Genomic DNA, 26451 nt, shown 5'->3' on the forward strand with positions numbered 1-26451 from the left:
TGTCAGCCTGAACGTCCTTGTCATGGTGAGCTGGCCCTTCTGCAGTTGAGGTGCAATGTCCTAGAGAGACTGCTAAACCTGTACAAAATCCATGAAAACTTCATTGCCACGTTGAGATTTTGATCCATGGAAGTCATTCAGCCCAGCCTCTGACTGTCCAGAACTTTCTGCTGTAGCATCCCCAGCAAATGGCCCCTGGTCTAGATCTTTCCCACCATAGGGAACCCACAACTTCATAATGTAGCTCATTTCTTTGCTCAAGAGCTCTGATAGTGTGAACTTTCTCTGTGTTGGGCATCCTTGGAATTCTGCTAAACAGTCCTGGGTCTGCCCTCCGGAGGCCCAGGTCTGTCCTGTCCATCTGTAGCCTTTAAGAGAGTGAAGGTGTCCTTCATGCCCCTTCTCCAGACTCCAGCCCCTTATTTTCATATTTATATGAGGAGAGAGTTCTAGAGACCTAATGACCCTGGTCACCACTCTCCTCAGGAGACATCATAGTTTGTTCCTCTCAGATTTGAGGCCTAAAAAGGAACCCCGTTCGTTCAGTGTCATGCAGTGTCTATTCCTCGCCCCTGGCACTTCTGTCTTCCATTTTGTCTCTCTCAGGTGAAAGTACTACTGATTGGGAGATATTTTCCCTCTCTCAAATAGCTCTTATTGCCCAAAAGTCTCTTCAGCTGATTTGTTTTTAATTGTCTGATCTCTAAGCTTTGAATCAAGCATTTCGGAATCATTTGGATTCGTGGGTAAAGGAGTGCTTTCTCTCTCCTCTCTATCATTGATATGTCTCGTTGCTCTGAGCTGCTCATGCATATTCTCTGCCTTGCCTAGCCCTATGGGAACTGGTGGCACTCTTCCAGTGCTCCGGCCCACCTTGGATGAGGGCAGGGCAGATATTGAGCATGCCTAATAGTGCTCATTTATTGCTTAGGAGCTGTTATTACGGCCATTGATCCAGTGAGCCCAAGTTCTTTGTTACTGGTACAAAATATAAAATGCCAGTGCAATGATAGCAGGGCTCCAGATGGGAGGGGTTGATTCCAAAGGGAATGCTGCCCAGGAAAGGATTGTCCAGAACCAGCTGGGGAGATCTATCTGGGAGTAGACACTGACCTCCCCTGGGGCTGCGGGCCCACCTGACTTCATTTCTGCAGGGGGAAGAGGCAGTGACTCTCTTGGGCATTCTGCAAGGCTCTGCTTCTAAGCCTGGGAGGAGGGCATCCCAAAATAGGTCCCTTAGAGCTGTGGGAAAAGGGACCAACTCCTGGTGTGTGTGTGTGTTTGTGTGTGTGTGTGTGTGCGCGCGCGCGCGCAGCTGGATATCCTGGTGCCTGCCCATACAGGGGAGATAGTGACTGGCAGAGGAGGAGGCAGTTGGCCCACAAAGGGCTCTGCCCTGGGCTCACCTTCACCACTGCTGTTGTGAACACACGTCCCCAAAGCCCTGCCCAGAAGGAACCAATGACTGTTTGGTTCCTTACTAGACTAGTGACCAGACAGGGGTTTTTGTTTGCTCTTCTGCAAAATTCACATGGTAGGGCTGCACGGACAGGCATGGAGACACTGGAGCTGTCTTTCTGGCACGAGCCAAGACCTGGAGGCGATGCTGAGACACGTGGAACAATAGGTGCCTTCTGCTCCATTATTTATTTAATTCAAAAGCCATGTGTGCACATGATTAAACATGCAAGACAATGTAAAATGGAACACCACTTTTCTGCCAACCCCTTATCCCATTTGCCAGAGAGTAGCCACTGTTAAGTCTTGTGTATCCTTTCAAAAAATTGTGATGTATATTCAAACATATATTTTACCCAAATTGAATCAAAGTATATTGCTCTACAGCTTGCTTTTTCCACTTTAATAATATGTCTTGGAGTTCTTTCTCTCTTGGCATATATACACCTTTCTCATTCTTGTTAACGATTGCATAGCTAAAATCATAGATTCTTCAAGCTGAAAAGAACCTTCCAATCAATGGGATCTAATTGCCTCATTTTGCTAGAACTTGGAGAAGTGAGGTGACTTGCTGGAGGGCAAGTGAGTTAGTGAGAGGGAAGGATTCCTCGGACAGCTTCCTTCCTGGCTGGGTATGGGGATGACAGCTAGGAATGGCGCTGCTAGCCGGCTGCGTTTCATTGCATCATTGTCTACGTCCATCATTCTGTGCTGTTGGCAGCAGGAGGAAGGGCAGAGGACAAACCCTTTAGCTGGAGATGATATGTCTTCTGCACACAGTGAAGTACAGTTCACAAGACCCTGGAGTAGATATGTCATCTGGGCCAGCAGAAATGTGTGTTCAGGCATCAGTGAGAAGCCCCCTGTCTTCATCAATAGAACAAACCACCCATCATTGGGACAGCGAAGGGGGTCCTAGACATCTTCAGATCTTGAGTGTATTCTTTGTAGTTCTTTTGATGCACTGAAGCAGAGCTGTGGCAGCAGGTAGCTGTGACCCTTAGTGACCCCAAACTTGTTCCTTTGCTGTATTTTCTGGCCCCACCCCCTTACTACCTATGGCCACTGGCATCCTACCTTATGTGGGTGAGAGATGAGTGAGAGCCTCCTTGGGGAACTGCCAGCTGCAGTTGTGTGTGCTGCATGACTGCCCACAGTGACAATGGGACCTCTTGCCTGTGAGGCGCCTGAGAGCCGTATCTGTATGTAAACGAGCTTTCTTCACAGAGTGCAGGTCAGAGCCAGGAGGGCCTCTGGGGATCTGCTGGGCCAGCTTGTCCCACCCCAGGGTATGTGCCTCCCAGGGCTGCCCACTCATGGGCCAGGGTGTGGGAAATGAAACTTCAGACTAGAAAGGGCACATCTTCCTGTAACATCAATTTTACATGAAGCTTCAGGGGAGAAATGCTATTTTTATATTAAAGCAAACACTGATATTATGGAATAGCATGGAAAGTTTAAGTTACTTTTTAAGATAAAACAGGCCATTTTAAAGCAGTTTTAGTCCTCCTTGCCTTGGGCAACTTCAAAATTAACCCTCCTGTTCCCTGGAGGGCATGTGTTCAATCTCCTCTGCTGTTTGGGACTTTGTTTAAAAGTGTTTTAGTTAGGCCCTAACCGGTTTGGCTCAGTGGATAGAGCCTGGGCCTGAGGACTTAAAGGTCCCAGGTTCAATTCCGGCTGAGGGCATGTACCTTGGTTGCGGGCACATCCCCAGTAGGAGGTGTGCAGGAAGCAGCTGATCGATGTTTCTAACTCTCTATCCCTCTCCCTTCCTCTCTGTGAAAAATCTATAAAATATATTTTTTAAAAAAGTGTTTTAGATTGTTGCATTTTCTTAAGAAAATGGCAGTTTAGCCTGGCTGGTGTGGCTCAGTGGTTAAGCATTGACCTATGAGCCAGGAGGTCATGGTTTGATTCCCAGTCAGGACACATGCCCAGGTTGTGGGCTTGATCCCCAGTGTGGGGGTCGGGGCGCGGGGGTGTGTGTGGGGGGCCCATCAGTGTTTCTCTCTCATCATTGATGTTTCTAACCCTCTCTCTTCTTCTCCCTTCCTCTCTGAAATAAATAAAAATATTTTTTAAAAATAATAATAGGAAGGAAGGAAGGAAGGAAGGAAGGAAGGAAGGAAGGAGAGAAAAAAGAAAAGAAAAGAAAAAAAAGGAAATGGCAGTTTATCATAAGGATGTGCACAGATAGAACCAGGATGTGGGCAGGGCCCTAGGCTGCTCCGGTGGGTGCCTCCCTATGTGCCGGCTCTGTTCACTCCCTCCTGACAGCTCTACAGCCGGGCTGTGTTCCTCAGAGTCTCTCCCATGGCTTTGGGTTATCTTGGTTCTGAACCACCCTAATGACTTCCTCTGTGTTACCTCCACTTGCTTCTCTGCTTATTTCCAAAAGGAAAGCTGATTTGGCCCAGTTCATCTTTCCACAGGCTGCGGATTGCCTGCCCTTTGGTCATATGAGCTGGAGTGAAGGGTTCAGGGCCATTTGGTACAAAACCTGTTTCCTTAAGCTGCTGCTTCCGGAGGGGTAGCTGGGCCCATTGAGCCTAAACAGGGCTATGAACCAGAGAGTGAGTAGAGGCCAGGTGGCAAAAGCAACAGCTATCTACTACAGTGGCTGACCACTGGATGGAGATTTTGACCTTTTGCCTCCGCAAGAATGTTAACATATTCTTGTGGTCTCTACCCCTGATCATAACCAATCATGTTATCACTCATCCAGTGCTCAGAAACAGGCCAGTGTATTTCCTTTCCTGGTGGAGTCTAGAACTACTTGTCCCTAGTGAATGCAATTACTTTGCTTAAGATAAGATTCTCTTCCTGATGCGAGCAGAGAAATGGAGACAAGCTGAGTCTAAACACACGGAGGCCTGCACCTGCCATCTAAAAGCAGAGCTCCCAACTCCACTTGCTGACAGTTTTATCTCTCAGAAGTTTTATTTTATTTATTTTGTTTGTTTGAGAGAGAGAGTAGAAAGGAGAAGGAGAGACAGAGAAGAAACATTGATGTGAGAGAGAGACATCAATTGGTTGCCTCCTACACGCACCACAACCAGGGCCAGGGATTGGACGAGCCTGCAATCAAGGTCCTGTGACTTGACCATAATCAAACCCAGGACCCTTCAGTCCACAGGCCAATGCTCCATCCACTGAGCCAAATCAATTAGAGCTCTCTCTGAAGTTTGAGGAAGAAATTAGAGAAATTGTTCTAAGCCAAAAAGGATTAGAGAAACAGAAAGAACCTGGGAACCTTGGGGAGCAGTGCCTCCACCGCTTGAGGGAGGCCGAGTGCCAAGGGAAAACACCCCAGGCTTCCAGAGAGGTTGTGAGATGTGGGTGCAGGTGTATTACAGACTGACACCAGCCAACTGAACCCTGGTTCTTCAAAGGGAAGAAGAGACTTTCTGTGTGTGCCCTTGAAACTGGCTGGCCTCCCTGGCAAGCTGTTCACTGGACTGACACAGTTGTGGTTTGGGAATGCTCTGCTCACGCCTGTGTGGGCTCCTTGACCACTGCCTTTTAAAGAGTTCCACTTTTCACTCAGCAGCCCCTCTTGGCTTCCTGTTGTAAGCACAGACCTGGTTCTCTGGAAGCTCTTGGTTTAGTAGGAGGAGAAAAACTGTGAGTACCCCTAAGACAGGTCATCGTCCCCTCCCTGAACTCTGCAGGAACCTCCCAAGTGGTCTTCATGCTTCCTTTATGTCTGCCCCCCTCCCTCCCTCCCCACCTTGTTCCCAGCAGCTTTTACTATCTATCCTCTGCTTTAGATTCTCCCATAGCTCCGGGCACAGGGAGTGAAGCCCAGTGGCTCTGCCCAGGCACCCAGTCCTCCACGGTCCTCCCTGCCTCCCCTCCCACCCCCACCTTCACTTCAGACACTTCTTCTCCCTCACTTGTGCCTTTGCACCCCCTCTTTCCTCAGCCTTCCACACCTTCTTTCTTTGTTCTCTTTCCCTTCCCTTTGTTCTTTTATTTCTTCCCTTTTCTTTCTTTCTTCCTTTCTTTCTTCCTTTCTCTTTCTTTCTCTCTTTCTCTCTTTCTTTCTTTTCTTTCTTTCTTTCTTTCTTTCCTTTCTTTCTTTTCTTTCTTTCTTTCTTTCTTTCTTTCTTTCTTTCTTTCTTTCTTTCTTTCTTTCTTTCTCTTTCTTTCCTTCCTTCCTTCCTTCCTTCCTTCCTTCCTTCCTTCTTTTCTTTCTTTCTTTCTTTCTTTCTTTCTTTCTTTCTTTCTTTCTTTCTTTCTTTCTTTCTTTCTTTTCTTTCTTTTCTTTCTTACCTTTTGTTTTCTCCCCTTCCTCTCATTTAAGTATCAACTACAGTTTAACTTCTCAGATCTGGAGTCAGACGTGCTACCGTTGCGCCACGAGGTCCTACAGTTTAACTTCTCAGAGATGATTTCTCTTGCCCTTCCCCTTTGCTCTCTCCATCACACTGTCCTGCCTGATTTCCTTCATGTGAACTGCAGCACCTCATTTATTTTCTTGTCTGTCTCCACCCTGGCCTGTAAGCTCTTCGAGAGTGAGACTGTGCCTGTCCCATTTGTTTCTTGCTCCAGTGTGACCTCATTCTAAATAATTCTATCTGCAACAACCCTATTCCCAAATAAGGTCACAGTTTGAGGTGCTAGGGGTAAGGACTTCAACATATGAATTTGGGGGGACACATTTCAGCTCAGCACATAGCATCTGTGGGGGTTCTGCATTTTGCCACTGTCATTATGAGGCCTAGAGCTATGCTCAGGCCACCCTACAGCTAGCTACCCACAGCTCAGATGTGAGAAGGTGTTGGGTAACTAAGGCCTCCAGGAACCTATTGCCCTGGTTTTGCCTTGTGACCCATTCATACTGTTTTCAATGGTGTTTTCCTGTTCCTTCCTGCTCCATTTATCCATTCTCCTCTCCCACTCAGCCCGCGTTCCCTGTGTCCTCCAAGCTATACTCCCACTGTGTGGTCCAGTCCACCCTTGGTCCAATTAGCAACAATCCTGAGTAGCCTCCTGAGTGGGCACTGTCTCCAGGAAGGGCAGCCTGGGCGTGACTGAGTGTGTTAAAAATAATGCCATGGCACCACCAGAAATCTCCAAGGAAATGAATTTGGAGTCAGAGCTGATAGGGTGAATTAGAAGAACTTTCGGAGAGGCAGAGGGGATTGTTTCTAGGGTGGGGCCAATACTGGCCAGGGCGTGACTGAGCATACAGGCATGTGCATGGCACTCAGCTTCATGGAGCTTCCGTGGAGCAGAGTTGCTGCATATGGACTCAAGATACTAGAAAGTAGGCTGAGGAGGGCTTCGCCACCAAGCCAGGATCCTCAGGCTGTCCTGGAAGATGCCAAGAGCTGAGAAATGTTAGCAGAGGAGTAACAGGATTAAGCTTACGCTATAGAAGTTAGTCATTATGTGAAAGAAATTTGGAGCTGGGGAGAAAAGATAGAGGCTATCATGATTCCTTTAGGAAAAACACAATGAGTACCTGAAGTAGGGCATTTGGGAGGGAGGGCAGAGAGGAAGAAAGGGATTTGATGCATTTCTGAGGAAGAACAACAGAAATTGGTGACTCTCAGGGTAAAGAGAGAGTGAAGATATTCTGAACGTTCTGACTAGAATAACTGAGTTAAAAGGAAGTAGGTGAAACTCTTACAACTCAACAATAGAAAGACAAACAACCCAATTTAAAAATGAGCAAAGGACTTGAATAGACATTTCTCCAAACACACACAAGTGGGCCAACAGGCACAGGAAAGGATGTTCGTGTGTCATTAGTCATTAGTGAAATACAAATCAAAACAACAATGAAATATCACTTCCCACCTATTAGGATGACTATAATTATTTTTTAAAAAGGAGAATAAGTGTTGATGATGATATGTAGAAATTGGAGCCCTCGTGCATTGTTGGTGGGAATGTAAAACAGTTCACCAGTGTGGAGAGCAGTTTGGCAGTTCCTCGAAAAGTTAAACACACTATTACCATAGGATCTGTCAGTTCCACTCGTAAGTTCATACCCAAATGAATTGAGAACAGGGACTTCATGCATATACATGTATGTTCATAGAGCTGGTTGTTTTGCAATATTGTGACTGTATTAAACACCACTTGAAAAATGGTTAATTTTATGTTATGTTAACTTCACCTCAATAAATGGTTTAAAAACAACTGGAAATGTGAAACTTAAGAAGAGGGAAAAGCACATTAAATGTGTGTCTGTTGAGGGGGCACATGGGTCCAGTGGGCAACTGGATAAGCAGAGAGGGCTTTGGGCTTCACCAGTGCTCAGGTTATGCTGTGAGAGTCTCACACGGACATCGTTTCCTGTAGGGGTGTGTATAATAGTAGACCATGAAAGTAGCTTGGATTTACTATCACTGCACTTCTGTATAACATTTGGTCTAGGGCAGTGACGGCGAACCTATGACACGCGTGTCAGAGGTGACACGCAAACTCATTTTTTTGGGTTGATTTTTCTTTGTTAAATGGCATTTAAATATATAAAATAAATATCAAAAATGTAAGTCTTTGTTTTACTATAGTTGCAAATATCAAAAAATTTCTATATGTGACACGGCACCAGAGTTAAGTTAGGGTTTTTCAAAATGCTGACACGCTGAGCTCAAAAGGTTTGCCATCACTGGTCTAGGGCTAATGACATCTTTTTTGAGTCAGGTGAATGAATTTAAGATGATCAGGTTGCTTTGTGATAGGTTTAATTATCACATTAGGAAGATGCTAAGAAATAGATAAACATCAACCCAGAGACTCCTCCTTACTCCTATCTCAGTCAACATTTTTATTAGCGATTTAAAGATGTAGAAAGTCCACTTATCGAATTTGCTAATTATCTAAATCTTGACTGGATAGTGAATGTTTTGAATGACTATCAAAGACATTTGCTGTTAGAGGCTGCCTAGAATCCACTTTTCCTTCTTTTTTGTGTCAGTGTCTGGGGTTTCATTTAGATACCTTCCTTTCCTGTCCATATAGCCCATGCGTTTCTGAGTGAAGTAAACCCAGTGCCAATTCTAAAGTGTTCTCCAGTTGGCTTAAATGAATCTTCACATTCTATCCTCCTGGCCTTAGAGGTTTATTCAGATAACATGACCCAGTATAGGCCCAAAGGAGAGAAGTTTGGGGACCCTGAAGAATGATGATGCCTTGGGCTTCAGAGAGCATACTGTCTTTTCTTCATTCATTCATCTTTTCTGTTGGCAAGAGAGCCCTTCCATCACGTATTGAAAGGGAGGCTCTATTTTCCTGCTGTATGTCAACAAAGAAGGAAGGTGCTGGCAGCCAGCCACCGTAGGATGAAGCTTACCTAGGGAAGGCAGAATGGACAGATGGAAATAATCAAGTTTCTTTTCTTTAATAATCAAGTTTTTAGTGACTTTATTCAAACACTTGATTCTTACCAAAAGTACCACTGGTCTTTGCAGTTATGTGAGTCAGTAATTCCTTTTAGTTGTTCAAACCACCTACAATCTAATTTTCCACTACTTGCAACCAACAGTGTCCTGACTATCACCATGATAAATCAGTCTCCAAAGATCTCACCAGATCGCATTCATGAAATTGAATGTTTGTTAAATTGTCACATTGAAACTTTGGGGGAATAATGTTGGACTTTTTTACTTGGGTACAGAAAATTTATTGTATAGGTACTTTGTAGTGACATGAAGAAAAAGGGTAAATCCCTCCTATTGAAGTGCTAAGGCTCAACTATAACAGAAAGGTGTACACAGCCCACATGGGGGTGCACCTGGACTGCCCAGCTTTGGTGATCAGGGAGTCTGTGCCACTGAGCCCTATAAAACACACACTACATTAGGCCACTCTGCCAAGCCCAGGAGACGTGGCAGCTCTACCTAATTCATAGAAACAAACACAGAGAGGCAGCCAAAATGAGACAAACATGTCCCAAATGAAAGAACAGAAAAACTCCAGAAAAAGAACTAAACAGAGTGGAGTCAAGCAATCTACCAGATGCAGAGTTCAAAACACTGGTTATAAGGATGCTCAATGAACTTAGTGAGAAAATCAGTAGCATACTAAAGAACAGTCAGATATAAGGGATACAGCAACTGAAATGAAGAATAATTTACAGGGAATCAACAGTAGAGTAGATGAAGCTGAGAATCAAATCAGCGACTTAGAAGATAAGAAAGCAAAACAACACCCTATCAGAACAGCAAAATTTAAAAAAGTCCAAAAAATGAGGATAGCCTACGGAGCCTCTGGAACAACTTCAAGCATCCCAACATTCACATCATGGGGGTGCCAGAAAGAGAAGAGAGAAAGCAAGAAATTGAAAACCTATTTGAAAAAATAATGACCATGTTCCTGTGGCAGTAATCTGTGTGAGGGAGGAGGCAGTCATGTTCCTAGTCAGGCTGCATCTTGAACTGATATCCTCTTCATCCTGGAACATAGATCAACTGAGGCTCTTTCCAAAGAGTGCCTGCAGGATTTGGGGAGGGTTTGAAACCATAAATTAGAGGAAGGGTTGGTGCTGGTAAGAGAAGACGGGCATTGTGATAACAGGAGGTAAGGTCTCCTGAGTGAAATGGTACCATTAATCCCTATCATTTGCGAGTGCAGTTGTACCAGTACTCTCTCCCTCCTTCTACAGCACTCCTTTTGAGGGAGCCACCAGACCTTACAGTTACTCTTACTGTCCTCACTTGGTCGATGAGGAAACCAAGGCACAGAGTGGTAAAGTAACTTGTCTAAAGAGACACAAGTAGTACGTAGCAAAGCCAGGGTTTAAGCTCAGGTTTTCCTGACCTTAGAGCAGTGATTCTCAACCTTAGCTGCACATGAGAATCCTCTGGGTGCCAACCCAGCCCAATCATGAGTCTCTTCTGGGTGGGCTCAGGCATGACTTCTGAAAGTTACCCAGTAATTCTCATGTTCCACCAGAAAGAGACTGCTGGCCTGGAGTGTAAACACCAAGCTAAGGGCCACAGCACAGCTGCCTTCAGACGCCCGGGAGGAATTTCAGGTACATGGAGTTACAGGTATAAAATCACAGGGACATATAAGAGCTATGGCGAACTAAGGAGGGCAGGACCCAATCAAGGGCATTCAAACTTTTGAAAAGTTAATGTAGTGCTATTGAAACAAAGCCCATAGGAAGCCTACCTGGGGCCTAGCTTCAGAGCAGGTCTGGGACAGAGCCTGAGTTGTTCTCGATTTCTAACAAGTTTGCAGGCGATGCTGATTCTGCTGGTGCGTGAGCCCTCCTTTGATTAGCAAGGCCTCAGATTGCCACACTGCCTCAGACTGGCCAGGTGGAGGTGTAATGGAGAGGTGAGGTGACTTTCAGCTGCATGGGAGGCCCAGGTCCTAAGCAGCAGGGTGTCCAGACTTGTAGCTGCCTGCCTGGGCGATTTTCCCTTTCTTGCAAGTCTTCTGAGAGGACCTAAAGGCATGCTTTCAGGAGTATGTGTGGCTGGCTTCCGTCACAGAGGGCTGAGTACCCTAATGCTGAGAATCGCTGAGTGCGGTGCCATGCCCAGAGCCTGCCTCTGCAGTTCATCTGGACGCAGAAGTTCACGGATCAGCACAAAGAGGCAGAACATCTGTTTAATGCCTCTGTGACCTACATGCACAGCACCTGAAGGGCTGATGTAACTAGGGCCTGAGAGGGTCTGCACCGCAAACCCCTTGCCATACCATTTCCCTGGTTCCTTAACCGTGGAGTTCCCAGCCTCGGAGCTTTCCACAGCTTTTAGGCTTGTCCTTGAGATTTTTACTCTGCTATTCTTTGTCGCAGAGAATCAGCAATTCACAGCAGCAGGACTCAGATCACCAGTGAGTTGCAGAACTGGAATTAAAATTCATGTCCATTGATTTTTTTATTTTCTATTGTGCTTTGTATTTTGTTTTCAAACTATTTAGATAGTCATTTAGCCAAATATGTTTCTGCAAATGTAAAAAAAAAAAGAACACACAACTAACCAGCAACACCAAGGCCTGGCTGGCTGCCCAGCTTTTGTGTGAGAGCAGTGATGCTACCCGTCAGACGGCCTTGCCTCCTCACACACCCGGTGGTGGAATGATTACGGTGGCAGATTACCTTGTCTGTCCTGTTTACTGCAAGCACACCGTTGAATTCTCTCACTGTCTGCCCTCACATGGCTTCTGTCCATCTAGGTTAAATGCTGCTCTGTACTTAGCAGCTGTTTAAAGCTCTTTGCCTTCCTTTCCACTTTAATGCCCACTCCCTGATCTCAGTTTGGTTCAGGGTTTCCATCCTGGTCTACAGGTCCCAGGCCTGCGTACTGTGAAATTTACCTTCCACATACCATAGATATTTTTAAAATATATATATATTTTTTGCCCACACATCACTTTAACCTTAACTGTTTATCATACTTTTTCCATGAAGTTTTCTTAAATAATCTTACTCCTCTAACTTTATTTTTTCTGCTCCCTTCCTGTGCACTCTAACACAAAGTCTTCCCTTTAGACAGGCGCTAATCTACACCTCCGACCAGCCCCTTCTATTGCAGATCGCTCACCTGTTCGTGAGGAACTGTAGGATTCCGTCAGATCACTGCAGTCTTGACAAATACATGGAACCTGGTTCTCAAACTTCATTCATTTCTGAAGGCTATTAAAAAAATCGAATCATTTTTTTCCATTAGAAATAATGTAAATTGAATTCATCTGTACCAGATCTCCAAATGATTCCCTGTTTTAACCTTTCTTACATATAGTGCATGTCTTATATACTGTTTAATCTGTAAACACTTTACAAACAAAAAGGACATGAAATGTAAATGAAAATTTAATTAAAAGGAAATGAAATGTATAGTAAAAAACAAAAATTTAGCCCTGTCCCATGTGGCTCAGTTGGTTGGACATAGTCCTGTGCACCGGAAGGTTGCTAGTTCAATTATTGGTCAGGGCACATGCCCAGGTTACCAGCTTGATCCCCAGTAGGGGGTGTACAGGAGCCAGCCAATCAATGTTTCACTTTCACACATTGATGTTTCTCTCTCTCTCTCCCCCTCTCCCTTCTTCTTTCTAAAAAAATAAAATAAAAATTATTTTAAAAAAGAAAATTGAAATTTTAATAATGATAAGCAGCAACAAAAGCCAAAAACACATGAAAATACTCAATTTCCTGAGATGTTGACAATGTGAGGTTTAGCGGTAAACTGACTCACACTCACGAATTGTCTTCTTTGTCACCTGATCATGCAGGTATCAGCATGAGAGGGTTGTTGGGTTGAGAAGTGAATTGTTTGAGATGAGAGATGTTTGAGAACCAAGGTTTGACTGTATTCCAAAGAGGCGGGTCTTCTCACCCAGACACAAACACTCAATGAAGAACAGCTTTCGGGTAAGGTCAGCACTCACCCAGAGGTCTGGCAGCTAATGGCTAGTATTCAGTGTAAATAAAAAGTTTAAAAAACCTGTATAGTTTTTACTAATTACCACAGCTTTACACTTATCTAATGCTTTGCAGTGTGCGAAGTGTGTATGTGTGCATGTGTGTATGGACATATAGGTAGATGCCCTAGGCTCTATACTTCTCACTTCCTTGTAAGGAGAGACTAGTCAACTCCCCACCCCCAATTATACACACACCCAGAAATGCTGGGAGACTCAGCCAAACCCACAGAAGAGGTGTGGTCCAGAAAACCCAGCTCTGTGCCTTCGACTCCTCATAATGGCACAGCAAAGACAGAGAGCCTGCTTTTCCTCTGACTTTTCACAAATGCAAATAATTTTATGAAGGCCTCACTTAAAGCCACTGTCACAACACTCTGTTAGCAGTTGACACCTTAGGGAATGATGTTCAGATGGCAGCCAGCCAGGTGTGTTAGGAAATAGGACATGGAGTAGATGTCCAGGGATGGAGGGGTGTCTGGAAGGGCAGGATGGGGATGACCTAGAGAAGGGGGGAAGGGGATAAGCTGGGTCTTGGCACAATTAGGTGTGTGCTTCAGGTGGAATGTTCCTGTGGCCTTGAGGGGGTGGATTCAAGGAGGCAAGGCCAGGCTCACCAGGTAGAGAGTTGTTGGCCAACTTAGGCTGGAGGTAAGGACATCAGTGCTGACGCAACACTGTGAGAATGTGGAGGAGACAGAGTCCAGAGATCAGAGTGAGTGGAGTAATAACGCCTTCATTTATTCTTCAAGTATGGACTCTGAGCTCACATGGTTCCCAGTCCATGTGAGGGAACAGGCACATTAGCTGATGATTGCAGTGCACTGTGGGAAATGCTGCCGTACAGTACATCTCAGTCAGGACACCAAGAAGGGAATCATTAATTTGCCTGGGATATGAGAGAGGAATGACTGCCCAGTAGAGGGGTGTTGTTGAGTCTCAAAGCATGAATCAGTTTCTCAGGTGGATGGGGAAGAATCGGCAGAGAAAACAGTATAGAGAACATGTTGGAGGCTTGGAAAACGATGAGTCATGGCATGAAGTACAGAGCATATCGGGCAGTGCCAAAGTCATTTATTAGAGAGGTCAATTTCAAAGGGAGAGTCTTGGATGCTGCTCTGTAGACGGGGGAGAACCAGTGTGGCATATGAATAAGATGTGTCCTCGTCATAGTCCACTCATAAGGTAATAAAGGTTGAATGAAAGCAGGGACAAGGGAGAGAAAGGAAAGGCCTCGAGAGAGAAGCAGGAGGCAGGGTTACTCACATGTGTTTGCCAGCTTGATATGGGGGCCCCAAGAGCGATGATTGACAGGTCACCCGCCATGCAGGAATTGGAGGGGGAGCGTGGTATTTACTAATGCAGGAAATGCAGGGAGCAGACACGTAATGGGAGAACCAAAAGATGAGGGTTTGAAAGAGGAGAGTTCTGGAGGCGGAGTGTCCCACAAAGGGGAAGAGGAAATTCTAAATGAGATCAGACCATCAATGGAGCTGGGATCTGCTGGGGGTCAAAGGGGATTTCAGCACTCAGCTAAGACTTACTGAGTAGATACTGCAGCAAAAGCTATAGAATTCATAGCCTGGACTTCACTACTCCCCTGAGCTCCTTACATATATCCCCACAGCCTTCCTGACTTTTCCACTGGTTTTCCTGGTCATTTCCCACTCAGCAGAGCCGAGACCGAGGTATGGGTCTGCTTCTTCCCTGCTGATGGTGCAGAGCATGTTTGGCACCCCTCGGTGAATGCCCTGCCACCTTTCTCGCAGCAGCCTCCAGGTGGCTTGGAGCCCACTCTCTCCTCCTGGTAGGCTCTCCATTACATAGCAGATGTGATCCTTCCAGAATGGAAATCCGATTGTATCACCCCCTGATCAAACCCTCCAGTGGCTTCCTGCCAACCTGAGAACGGGAACCTTGTGTGGGCAGGGAACCTTGTGTGAGCATGGAACCTGTGGAGCCTGGTGTGAGCGTGGTCGGGCCCTATCCTTCCACTGCCTCTGTTTTCTCGTCTTAATGTATTCCATCCATTCTCCTCTTGCTTTCCCAAGATCACGCCAAGTAGTCCGACCTCAGGGCCTTTCCCCAGATCGTATTTCCCTCATCACACTGTTCAGATCTCTACCCCAAGTCACCCCAGCAGAGAGGCCTTCCTGGATCAACCTATTTAAAATCGCCCCACCCTCATCTTGTTGCTCCTCAGCCCCCTGACCCCTGTGTCTTTTTATGGTGTTTTTTACAAAGTAGAATTGTTTTCTTTTCCATATCAAGACTGTTAGCTCTATGAAGGAAAGGACCATTTCTCTTCATTACTGATGTGCCCCCTGATTGTGGAGCAAGGCTTAGTAAACTCTAGGCACTCAATAAATATTTGCTGGATGAAAGGAAGAAATTATTAAACCTTGACATGCTGGGCAATGTGCTAAGAATGCTTGTACCCATTATTCATTGCATGCTCAGAGTGCCCCAGAACGACAGGCAGGTTTTCTCCCCAGGGGCCAATGAAGAAACAGGCTCAGGGAGAGGGGGTTTGTGTACCCTCATCCTGGTGAGTGCCAGAGCAAGTCAGGAAAGAGGGGTACTCTTTTCAAGTGAGAGCAGAAGTGAGTATAACCAGCTAGTTTCCTTTCGGGGCTGTTTTTAAATATATTTCTTTATAGAAACATCAGTGATGAGAGAGAATCATTGATCGGCTGCCTCCTGCACACACCCCACTGGAGATGAGCCCACAACCCAGGCACGTGCCCCTGGCCAGAATTGAACTTGGGACCCTTCTGTCCACAGGCCAACGCTCCATCCACTGAGCCAAGCCGCTTAGCCAGGGCTGCTTTTAGCAGTATCAGTGGCTTAGAGAACAGTGTAAGGGGAAGGGTGAGGGAGAAGTAGTTTTCAAACTTAGGCTAGGTGTCAGCTGAGTGTTTGGGGAAGGGGCTGGGTCAGGAGGAGGGAAACAGGGCAAAGACATAGTGGACCAACTTCATAAACAGCCAAGAACCAACTGTTTAGACACTTGACCAAATTGCATTGCTATTCATTCATTGATAGTCTGGCTGACCGCATGTCCTAAGCATTACAAAAGTTTATATTGATTATTTTTACTTTGCACAAAATACTTACATTCCTGTCTTCTTTGTGTTTTTTATTCTTTTCCAGTCAGAGATTCTCCAAATCCTGAATGCATTTTTTTCCTCCTTTTAAATTAGCTCTCCTGGGAGGGTGGGAAGCTTTGGTAATTTGGATTGGGAGATCTACATCTGTTGGATGACTGGCCCAGGGCGTATTGAGTGCACCTGGGCTTGGGGTTCTCCTGTCCTCAGATTCTGGGACTTCCTTGACCCCTCACCCCCGGCTTTCCCCAGTTTCACTAGTTTGCTAGGAATCCTCCCCAGGCAGCCAGGGTCCTGGGCTTCACAGTTTTGTACATATGTTCTTTCCACATGGCCTTTGGTTTGTGATATTTCTTCCTGGGCAACTGCTGGGCCCAGAGCAAGGGCACCAAGTGGTCCTGCCTCTTTCCCTGGAGATCTGGCCCTGGGTGACCCTTTGCCTGGCAAAGCCTGGTCTTCTCTGGCAGAGGAGTGACATTCCTACCTTGAAGCATTGCTCTGGGCATGCAGGGGCCAGGGTGCTTGCAGGTCCCTGTCACAGCACCTGGCCTGAGGGAACTGTGGAACCTTGTGAGCAACATGCTTGTGGCCACGGAAAAGGACTAGTGAGTGTTGCTCTTACTTTCTCCTAAAACATTTGTTAAAATGCTCTCACTAGTAGGGAAAGGGTCCAAGTTCTGATTCTCACTTCACCCCTGCAGCCCCCTCTCTGCCTGGCCCTGAGTCCTGGATGGGCTCCACCCAATCTGACAGCTTTCCTCACAGGGCTGTGTCCAAACCTGGCTCGGTCCTTGGTGCCCACGGAGCGGTCCGCCGGACATGGAGTGGCAGCCCAGCAAACCTTCTCAATTGTCTAAGCTAATGGCCATGAACTTATCGTGTTTTTTGATCTTTTCTGGTGGTTCTGACCCCCTACTTCCATTTACTGACCAACTCTTTATTGAGGGCCTACTATATGCCAGGTAGTGTTAGGGGCTCTGGGGATAGATCAGCAAGCAAGACAGGTGAGCCCCTCCTTTGTGGAGCTTCCATCCTGGAGGAGCCTTCCCTCATTCTCTCAGCACTGCTGGGTCTCTTCCAGATGTATTCCTTGGTTGATGTGCATCGGGGTGTTAAGTTCTTAATATATGTATTGAGCTTATCGTGTGCCGGACATGGTTCTGAGCATTTTGTATGCATTAGCTCACTGGCATCTGTATCATTTCCAACAAAACTGTATGAAGGAGGCTCTATTAATGTCCTCAGTTTACAGACAATGTCCCCAGTCTGGATGCTGGCCCACGTTTACAACTCCTGGGAGCTGGGCCCTAGTTCAGCCCATCTGACTCCAGACCCCGTGTCCATCCTCATTGACCCTGGCAGCCTCTCTTGATCCTGGCGTGCACCTTAGACCTTAATTCTGTCTTTCTTCTGGACAGCAATGCCTCCCATGACACCCAGTGCAGGCGTGTGGCTGTCAGGGCTCCCAAGTTCCCCAGTGGCTCCTCTGCAGGCCGTCAGAATGAGCCTGGTTATCTTCCTGTCCACAGTCCCCTAGACCTGCTCTAAGCATGGGCCAGTGGGTTACCCAGGCCTCCCCACTCCCGGGCCCCAGCTCCTCCGGGGGCAGCAGGACCGTTTCCCTGGCCTTCCACAACGGTTTCCCTGTCCTCCCCTTCGGAGCCTTTTCACCGCGCTTCCCCTCACCCTTGCACTCTCTTTTGATCTTGCAAATCCAGGCCCGTGGAGAAATCAGACAGTATGAAATATGAAAACTGCTTGGGAAGTAATTGAAGAAACACTGCGACTTTTGAAACCCGTAGAGATAACACACCTTCTTGCTCACGTTATTTAATTTTTAATGGCAGATTTAATTAATGGAAATCAGGTTTCTGGTTTCAGATGTGCATACGAAGCAGCTGGAGGAGGAGGAGGAGAAGGAGGGGTGGCCATTTATTGGGCAGAGGAAAAGAATCCAGAATCAGGAATCAGAAGAGTCTGATGGGAAAGAAAAATTCCCCAGAAATAATAGTTCACTACTATCAGTGGGTGTTAATTAATGTGTGTAGATTCAGTACAATGCATTTCAGAATGATTTTCAGCGACTTATGAATGGGTAACAGGGCTCCTTTTCAGGGGCAGGCGTGGGATTGTGCTGTGGGAACCCAGGCCCTCTCCCGGTAGTGCAGTTCACCATCCACACAGCTGCCAGAATGTTCTTTCTGAAATATAAATTGACCCTGCCACTCCCTTGCTTAAAAAATAAAACCTTTGGCCCTGACTGGTGTTGCTAAATGGTTAGAGCATTGGCCTGCATACAGGAGGGTCACGGTTTTGATTCCCAGTCAAGGGCATGCACCTGGGTTGCAGGCCGATCCCCACCTCTAGTCTGGGCACACGTGGGAGGCAATCCATTGATGTATCTCTCTCACATCGATGCTTCTCTCCTCCCCTCTTCCTTCTACTCTCTCTAAAATCAATTGAAAAAAATTCTCATTTCTCAGGAAAGGATTAAAAAGAAGAAAACCTTTGTTCCCCACTCACTGGGCTGGGGTCCGTCTGGGCTCTGAGCCAGTTGAGACCCCGACCTCCCCGCAACTCCCCAACCCCGCTGGTTCCCAGCTGACTTTCTTTCCAGGTCGAGGCTGTGGAGAGGCTTATTGGTCACCGAATACCTACCCTCTGTCCTTTCTGCTTTTGCCTTTTTAAACCATGTATTGTTTTTTTTTCAAAAACATGATTTAATATTAAAAAAGAAAAAAAAGATTAGGTTTCAGTCAGCTCCTTAGAAGCCAGGCTAATGGTATGGCCCAGGCTGTCCTTTCTGGTGCCTCCGTGTCACCTGGGGTGACTGGCCGAACGTCTATTGTTTTTTTTTTTAATATATATTTTATTGATTTTTTACAGAGAGGAAGGGAGAGAGATAGAGAGTTAGAAACATCGATGAGAGAGAATCATCGATCAGCTGCCTCCTGCACATCTCCTACTGGGGATATGCCCGCAACCCAGGTACATGCCCTTAACCGGAATCGAACCTGGGACCTCTCAGTCCGCAGGCCGATGCTCTATCCACTGAGCCAAACCGGTTTTGGCAGCCGAACGTCTATTGTATTCGTGATGTGGCATCATCTGGAAGCCCGGGAGGCCTGGGAGCAGGCACCCTTGTCTCAGTACTCAGTGGGTTCCCGTATGAATGCCTGTGGCCAGTCCTTCTAGAAGCCCCTTGGTGGTGGTGTGGTCCGGGAGTCTGCGGAGCGCCCTGCTCTTCCCGGTAGAGGGGTCTGGGTGCTCTTCGGAAGCCTCAGGAAGGCCTGCTGGACACAGGCCATGAGCACAGGAAGCCAGCTCAGCACTCGCAGAGTTTGACCAGGGCCTTTGTGTACCAGGGGAGCAGCCGTGGGGCACCCAACAATGCTCAGTTGGTCTGGGTCTACGCAGGCAGATTAGAAGGCAGGGTGGGTGGGTGGGTCATGGCAGGAAGGGGACTTCCTCTGAGTCATTCTGAGAGGCGATAGAGGAAGCTGCTGTGGGGTAATCACAACCACTTCTTGGCCTGTGGGCACTTCTGTGACAAATCTTACTGACCACATGTTCAGTCTGAGCTTGTGGTTGACTTAACCGCTTACTGGTTCACCCTTGCTGGTCTGTGTGCCAGGAGATACAATGAGTTTTCTGTGAACCGGCAGCACTCAGTCCATCTGGGACAGGGATACTCCCTTGTAAAGGGACATTGACGAGTGGTGGGGTCTGGAAGATGGGGACCTGATACTGTTTCAAAGAGGAGAAGGCCTGGGCTGTGAGGCTAGCTTGTGGGAAAGGAAATAGAACCAGATCGGTGGGGGTGCTTAGGTAAAGCACATGTTAGTGTTAGAAAGTTCTGTGGTGTCATGATAGTGGCAACCGTGGACAGAGAGGGAATCGTGAGCCAGGAACCACCGGGCATGGTCTCAGCCACCCTGTGAAGGAGGGAACAAGGAAGCAAGGCTCAAGGAAGTAAGTGACCCAGAAAACACTGTCAGCATGTGCCCAAGCGGAAATTAAAATGTGGGTCTCTGGACTGTGCAGCCTTCTGTGAGGACTCATGAACTGGACTACAAACTGGGTCTCAGCGGTCCCCTCCAGGGTGTCACAGAAGAGTGAGGGGAGGCCCTGAGTTCACTCGTCTCGTCCTTACTCCTCCGCTCAGAACAGTCAGTGTCGGGTGAATGTCAGTCTGGTTGAGGAAGAATCGTGATCTCTTGGCTGGAACATGCAGCTCCAGAGAGAAATGTGCTGGGCGCCTTGGAGTGAGCATGTGCCAGCGGGAGCCAGGGCAGCCTGGCCGGGAGGGAAGGAGAACCCCCATTTATTTTGTACCTGTTGTGTGGTGGGAGCTTTCTCGCGTCCCACCTGTGTGCCTGATGGCCTTTGGAGAGAGGTGTTGGCTCTCTCCTCGGGTCAGAGATGAGGACATGAGCCAGGAAGAGGCAGCATGACCTGCCCAGGCTCACTCGGTGGCTGGGGATGGAAGGCCTGGCATTGGCCTCACCCCAGCACCACCCCGAGCTGAATTTCTACACTGCTCTGCCCCAGTGTGCTCCCTCCAGCACAACCTTCCATGCTGACCTCCCGCGTGGCTCTTCCCTGAGGCTGCTGTACGGCCTTGCCGCTCTGTAGGTCCTCGGGGAGGTGCTTCCTGCCCCACCTTCCCTGCAGATGGGCAATGGGACAAGGCACTTTCTCTGCCTGACTCTGTTCTGGGCACCTTTCACCCATTTTGTTCTAAGGAGGGGGTCATTCCCCTCAGGCCAGGCTATCTGTGTGCATGGCATCTGCTGCTACCTTGTCACCCTCGCTGGGGAGGTGACTGCCGGCCTTGTCTTGGGCTGTGATCCGGGTGATTTAATTCTTGAGGTTGTTCCTGCAAGAAGTCAGTACTCACAGTTCTCTGCAGGGAGCGTGGTGGCAGGTGGGCTAGCTGTGTGTTTCTTTTGGTCTCCTCGGGAAAACAAGTGGAAAGTGCTGGATTCTGGTTCTGTGTGGCCTGAAGCAACTTGGCTTTGAGGCAAAAGGAAGTAGTGACTTACCCAGAGTCACAGTGAGGTGGCCCCTGGGATTTAATCCAACTCGACCTTGTTGCAAACATGGCTGTCTCACCACCAGCCTGGCTCTGTACATGTACACCCACGAGGTAACCTCAGAAAGGACATAAGTGCGTGCCTTTGGAACCACCCTGCAGGGCTCTGTCCAGTCACCATGCCAAGAAGCACCTTGGTGTTGGCAGGCAGCAGGGCACATGCCCGACTCACCATCAGCCTCCTGGGCTGTAGCCCTGGCACAGCCACTTGCTGTGTGACTTTAGGCTAGTGGCTTCATCTTTCTGGGCGGCAGAGTCTCCTATAAAATAAGGCTTGGACCCGATCCAGACTCAGCAGAAATTTTATTTAAAGATGGTAAATATGTTAGGCTCTGTGGACCATACATCCTCTGTCACAACAACTCAACTCGGCCATTGCAGCACAAAGCAGCCACAGAAGTGAAAACAAATCCAGACTGTGGCATATTCCAATAAAACTTTATTTACAAAAGCAGGTGGCAGGCTGGGATTTGCTCATGGGTGGCATGTTGCTGACCCATAAACTGGAAAATCCATGTCCTTCTATTCTTTGCTCGGCTAGGATTCTGTAGCTGTGGTTGGTCCAGGGTAGGAACTAGACCTAAGCTGTGGATCAGTCACTAGTCTGCTTTAATGCTAGTCGAGAAATTAGCGCCTGTCAATTTTTATTTATTTATTTATTTCAGAGAGAGAGAGAGAGAGAGAGAGAGAGAGAGAGAGAGAGAGACAGACATCGGTTGCCTATACACACTCTTCTCTGGGATCAAATCCATTACCTTTTGGTGTTCAGTATGATGCTCTAACCAACTGAGTCACCTGGCTAGGGCTAGCTAGCATCTGTCACTTTTTAATGCAGTTGCATCACGTGACAGGGCCAGAGGGAAATTTCAGTCTTTGGTAACGTGTTCTATTTTTCTCTTTGTAGAATGCTGAGATGTATAAACTATCTTCACAGCAATTCCATGAGGCAGCTTCGAAAATGGAGGGCACAATAAAGTAAGAATTTCTTTAATATTCTTTGTAAACTTAGCCTGTATTTGTAAAAATTCCCATACATGGCTTGAAACCTGCCACCACCTGCCTAATTTCAAATTTCTGTAATAACACAGAGGACCATCTGTTTCTCAGCTCTCTCACCTGGATCTGAGGCAGCTATTGGTCACCTGTAATTGACCACATGAGCACTCACTTCTCCCCTAGCAACCTGGCAAATGGAGTGGGGCTGCGGCAGACTTGGCAGGGCTATTCCAGGCCAGGTGTCCATCAGGCCCCCAGAGAAGTCAGGGAAGGGGTGCTGCTGGTCCCCCATTTGTGGAGCTGGTTTTCAGGGGATGGGTCTGTTCCCTGTGGGCACCCCATGTGCCTGGCCCTGTGCCATAAGCTCGTGTATGCTGACACTCGAGGTGGCCCCTGCTTTACTCCAGAAGGCCTGGCTCAGGGACACTGATGGCTCGCTCAGGTCGCACAGTGCTGAGGGCAGCGTTCGGTCCCCGTCTGTCCTGCTCCTGTGCTGTCGGGAGGCACCAGAGCCAGAATGTCAGGATGGGAGGTGCTGGCAGTATGTCCAATATAGACGCAGTTCTGCTTAGTTTAGCGGGCATGTCAGGGAAGGTCTGAGGATTCCTGTGGGGAAGTGAGAGCCGGGCCTTACGCTTTGGGTTCTTTTTTGAAGTTGGTCTCTGTGGACCCTGTAGACCTTCATGAGGTAACCAGGGGCTCTGACCAACTTGCTCCTCCTCCTTTATGGGTCTGTCTCCTTCAAGGGTTAGTCGGGGTGACTCCCAGGCAAACCAGTCAGAGTGCAGAGTGTTGAAGGGTTGGGTGTGGCACCAAGAGATGGAAACAGAAGGTTTGGGTGACCAGGAAGTGACACATTTCTTGTGAACACAGCTGCTGATGAAAAACATGTGTGGAGCCGGGAGGGGTGAGGGGTGGGGGAGATGCACATGCATTACAGGCCCAGTGGGTACATAGACACCTGAAGCTGGGGAAATACCACCAGATTGGGGTACAGCTGACTAAAAAGTAGGTTTGGGAAAGAGAAGCCGTTATCTTGAAGAGGTCAAGTCCTGCAGTAGTAATAGGAGACGAGGAAAAAGACCTTTCCAGCCAGCAGGTAACATGCGGAAGGGTCCTGTGCCTGCCCATTGGGATCCCACAGGGCCTGGGGTGGGGGTCTGTGAGTGCTACAGGCTGTGTGGACCCTGCGGAATGGAATGTTCCAGCTGCCCTTGCAGAGTGTGTGGGCCACCCCACAGGCAGAAGCTCCTGTCCTCACAGACCAGGGCTCCTGTGCGGCCCAAGTGAGCACTGTCCTCACCCCTGGGGCTGATTAGTGCTCATAATCACAATCAATGAGAGAAAGAGGTTGGAAAGCAGTCACACCTCAGAGGTGGGTGGGTGACGGCCACCCTAGTAATGTGATCCTGGAAAAGGCAAAATCAGGGTTGGCTCCTGGCCCTGGCCCACCCCCTGGAGTGTGTGTGGGGCAGTGATGCCGGATCCAGAGCCACCACCCCCACCCCCACCCCCCTTCACCGGATCATGGAACCAACTGCCGAAAGGAAGCAGCTCTGGAGAGAAGCCGGGCAGCTTTACAGTCGCTGGCCACGCATTTTGTCATCTGCCATGTGGTTCACCGTCCTGGGAGTTGGGACTCATGGACTCCTGGTCCCTGGCTTAGTGAATTCGACTGTATCATCATATTCTTTCTCATCATATCCTCTGAAGGCAAAGGGGAGCTGACATATGAGTATATTTTTAATCTGAGCAAAGCAAAGAGTAGTTTGTTTGCAATATCCCTTGAGAATGACTTACTAAGCACATTACTACATGATAGGTGCTTTGCAGGCACTTCAACTATATGCTTTCATTTACTATTATTGGTTCCATTTCACAGATGAAGAACTGAAGCTAGCGAGGTTGTCCACAGTCACATGTGGTTCCCTGCTGGGCTGGGGTCAAGCTTAGCTGAGACTGCTTTGTAGTCACCGTTTTTCACTCTTTGCCTTGGCTTCTTCCCTGTCCCTTGAAAGCCCCCTCTGAACATAAGATTGGCAGCAGTTGGAGCTATGAGCCTGCCTGGACCTGGATTCACACCTCAGTCTTGCTTCTGATTGGCTCTGTGCTCTTGGGCAAGTCACTTAACCTCTCTGGTTTCCTCATCTACAAAACAAAGAAGAACAACCCCTTTAAAGCTTTTAGTGAGGTACCACAGAGAAAGTAGACCTATGATGTCAACAACTGCTTGGACATAAGCTTGACTTATGTCCAAACCTGTAGAGAATTTTTATGAGTTTGAGTCAAACTGGTAACTGGTAACTGATGGGAAGCAAGCTTCCTATGGATTGAGAAAATGCTCCTGAGAATGGCAGCATTGCAGCATTTATACATTAGAATCATAGGAGGAGATGTAAGGAGCACTACATGAAACACATGGCTGGTAGAGGGAAGGGGTGGGAGAAAGCAAACCCGGGAAATCTCAGGGCCTGGATAAAAAAGTAAAAACGGAGACACTTACTTCTTTTACATTGGCGGGTGCAGGATAGTTAATAAATAACATTTACAGCACACAGAGATGGTATGTGGGAACAAGATAACAATGAGGGTTTGTGTGGGCTCCTGCTCTGGTGCGGGGGGTTGTGCCTTGATGGGTCTGGAAAAGGAGATTCCTCTGACGTTTCAAAGGTATGTTATCTGAGACCGCAAAAAAGACAATAGACAGGCTCACTTAAGATAAAGATTGACCTTTGTCAAGGAAGCTATAGGCCTAAGACAACTACTAGTATCTGCCTGGACCCGCTTTTACTTAGGAATTTTCACACCATCCTTCTGGTTTCTCAGTTTATCGGGTTTAATATGTGGCCCTTTTTTCGTCCACAGACTGTTACTAATAATGGCAGTCATTTGAATCACTTTTACAACACCTAGCTTGACATAGCATGGAACAGATGTAATATATAGAGTTTACTAAAGAAGAAAATTTTGTATTTTCCCAAACAAATTAAACAGTAAGTAATGTAGAGTTAAAATTATTGTACTTAAACATTAAGGTGGAGACAGAATCTTTGATTGAGAGATTTCCTGGATTAGCAAATGATTGTAAACTGCACTGTAAGTGCCACTGGAGTAAGTGCCAATTGCTGACAGCAATACTACTGGAGAATTTTCTTTTTTTAACAACTTTGAATAAACTGGTTACTTAGATGGATAATTAATGTTTCACGCACTTTTTTTTTGTTTTTGTTTTGTTTTTGTGTGTTAACCCTCACCCGAGGATATTTATCCATTGATTTTTAGAGAGAGTGGAAGGGAGAAGGAGAGACAGAGAAACATCGATGTGAGAGAGACACACAGATTAGTTGCCTCTTGCACGCATCCTGACCAGGGCTGGGGAACCTGCAACCAAGGTACGTGCTCTTGACTGGAATTGAACCTGGGACCCTTCAGTCCTCGGGCTGATGCTCTATCCACTGAGCCAAACCGGCTAGGGCTCACCCATTTTTTAAACACGTGTGTTTAGGCTATTTGCCAGGCACTATGCTCAAGTGCTGGAGATAAACAAGACCGCTTTGGTTGCTACCAGCAAGGAGCTTATAGCATTTGGGGAATGAAAAGCAATATTTTTAAATTAATAGCACAAAAAGCAGTTGCCCAAACAATAACTGATTACAGTAATGAGTCGTGAAAGAAAGACTGAGTTTGAATTTAAAAGCCCAGGTTTGAGTCCCCAAACCCAGACTTGGAAGTTGGTAAGGCTTCTAAGGAAATGGCATGTCAGCTGACTCCTGTAAAATGAGAAGTTGGTCAGAGGAAGGAAGGAGAAAGAACATTTCAAAAAGAAGGATTACCTGTGCAAAGGCCCCAGGGCAGGAAGTAATTTAGCACATTCAAGGAATTGCAAGGCCAGTGTGGGCAAAGAAATGAATGAAAAAAAAAAAGAGATTTAAGATGAAGCTGGGGAAAGTCAGCAGAAGCCAGCCCGGACAGAATTTTGCTTGTATTCTGTCGCCAGCCACAGGAATAGTGAAATACCATTCCAACTTTCTTTCTTTCCTAATATATGCACTTGAGGTATTAATTTATCTGAAAACATAGCTTTAGCTATACCCTGCAAGTTTTGATATATTTCATTGATAATTAAATTCAGTTTTTTTCTAATTCTTATTCTGATTTCTACTGGACTCATAGCTTATTTTAAAATGCATTGCTTAATTTCCAAACAGATGATAATTTTCTAGTTACCTTTTTATAATTGATTTCTAGTTTAATTTTGTGATTAGAGATACTCTAAATCCTCTTTAAAAGTTTGAAATTTGGTTTATGACCCAGTTTTGGTAAGCCTTCCATGTGCCCTTGAAAAGAATGTATATTCTACCCATGGATATAGTTTTCTGTTTGTCAGTTAGGTTCAGGTGG

General features: G+C 47.0%; 1 protein-coding gene across 1 annotated transcript in view; it reads left to right on the forward strand.

Annotated features, from left to right (window-relative positions):
- Positions 1-26451, forward strand: part of CHCHD6 (coiled-coil-helix-coiled-coil-helix domain containing 6) — a 224515-nt gene that overhangs the window by 159173 nt on the left and 38891 nt on the right. The window contains exon 6 of the mRNA XM_081097138.1: positions 21959-22029. Coding sequence (XP_080953264.1) covers positions 21959-22029 — 71 coding nt within the window. The remainder of the gene's footprint in view (positions 1-21958; positions 22030-26451) is intronic.

This window comes from Myotis nattereri (assembly GCF_964212035.1).
Source record: "Myotis nattereri genome assembly, chromosome: 8".
NCBI classification, from domain to species: Eukaryota; Metazoa; Chordata; class Mammalia; order Chiroptera; family Vespertilionidae; genus Myotis; species Myotis nattereri.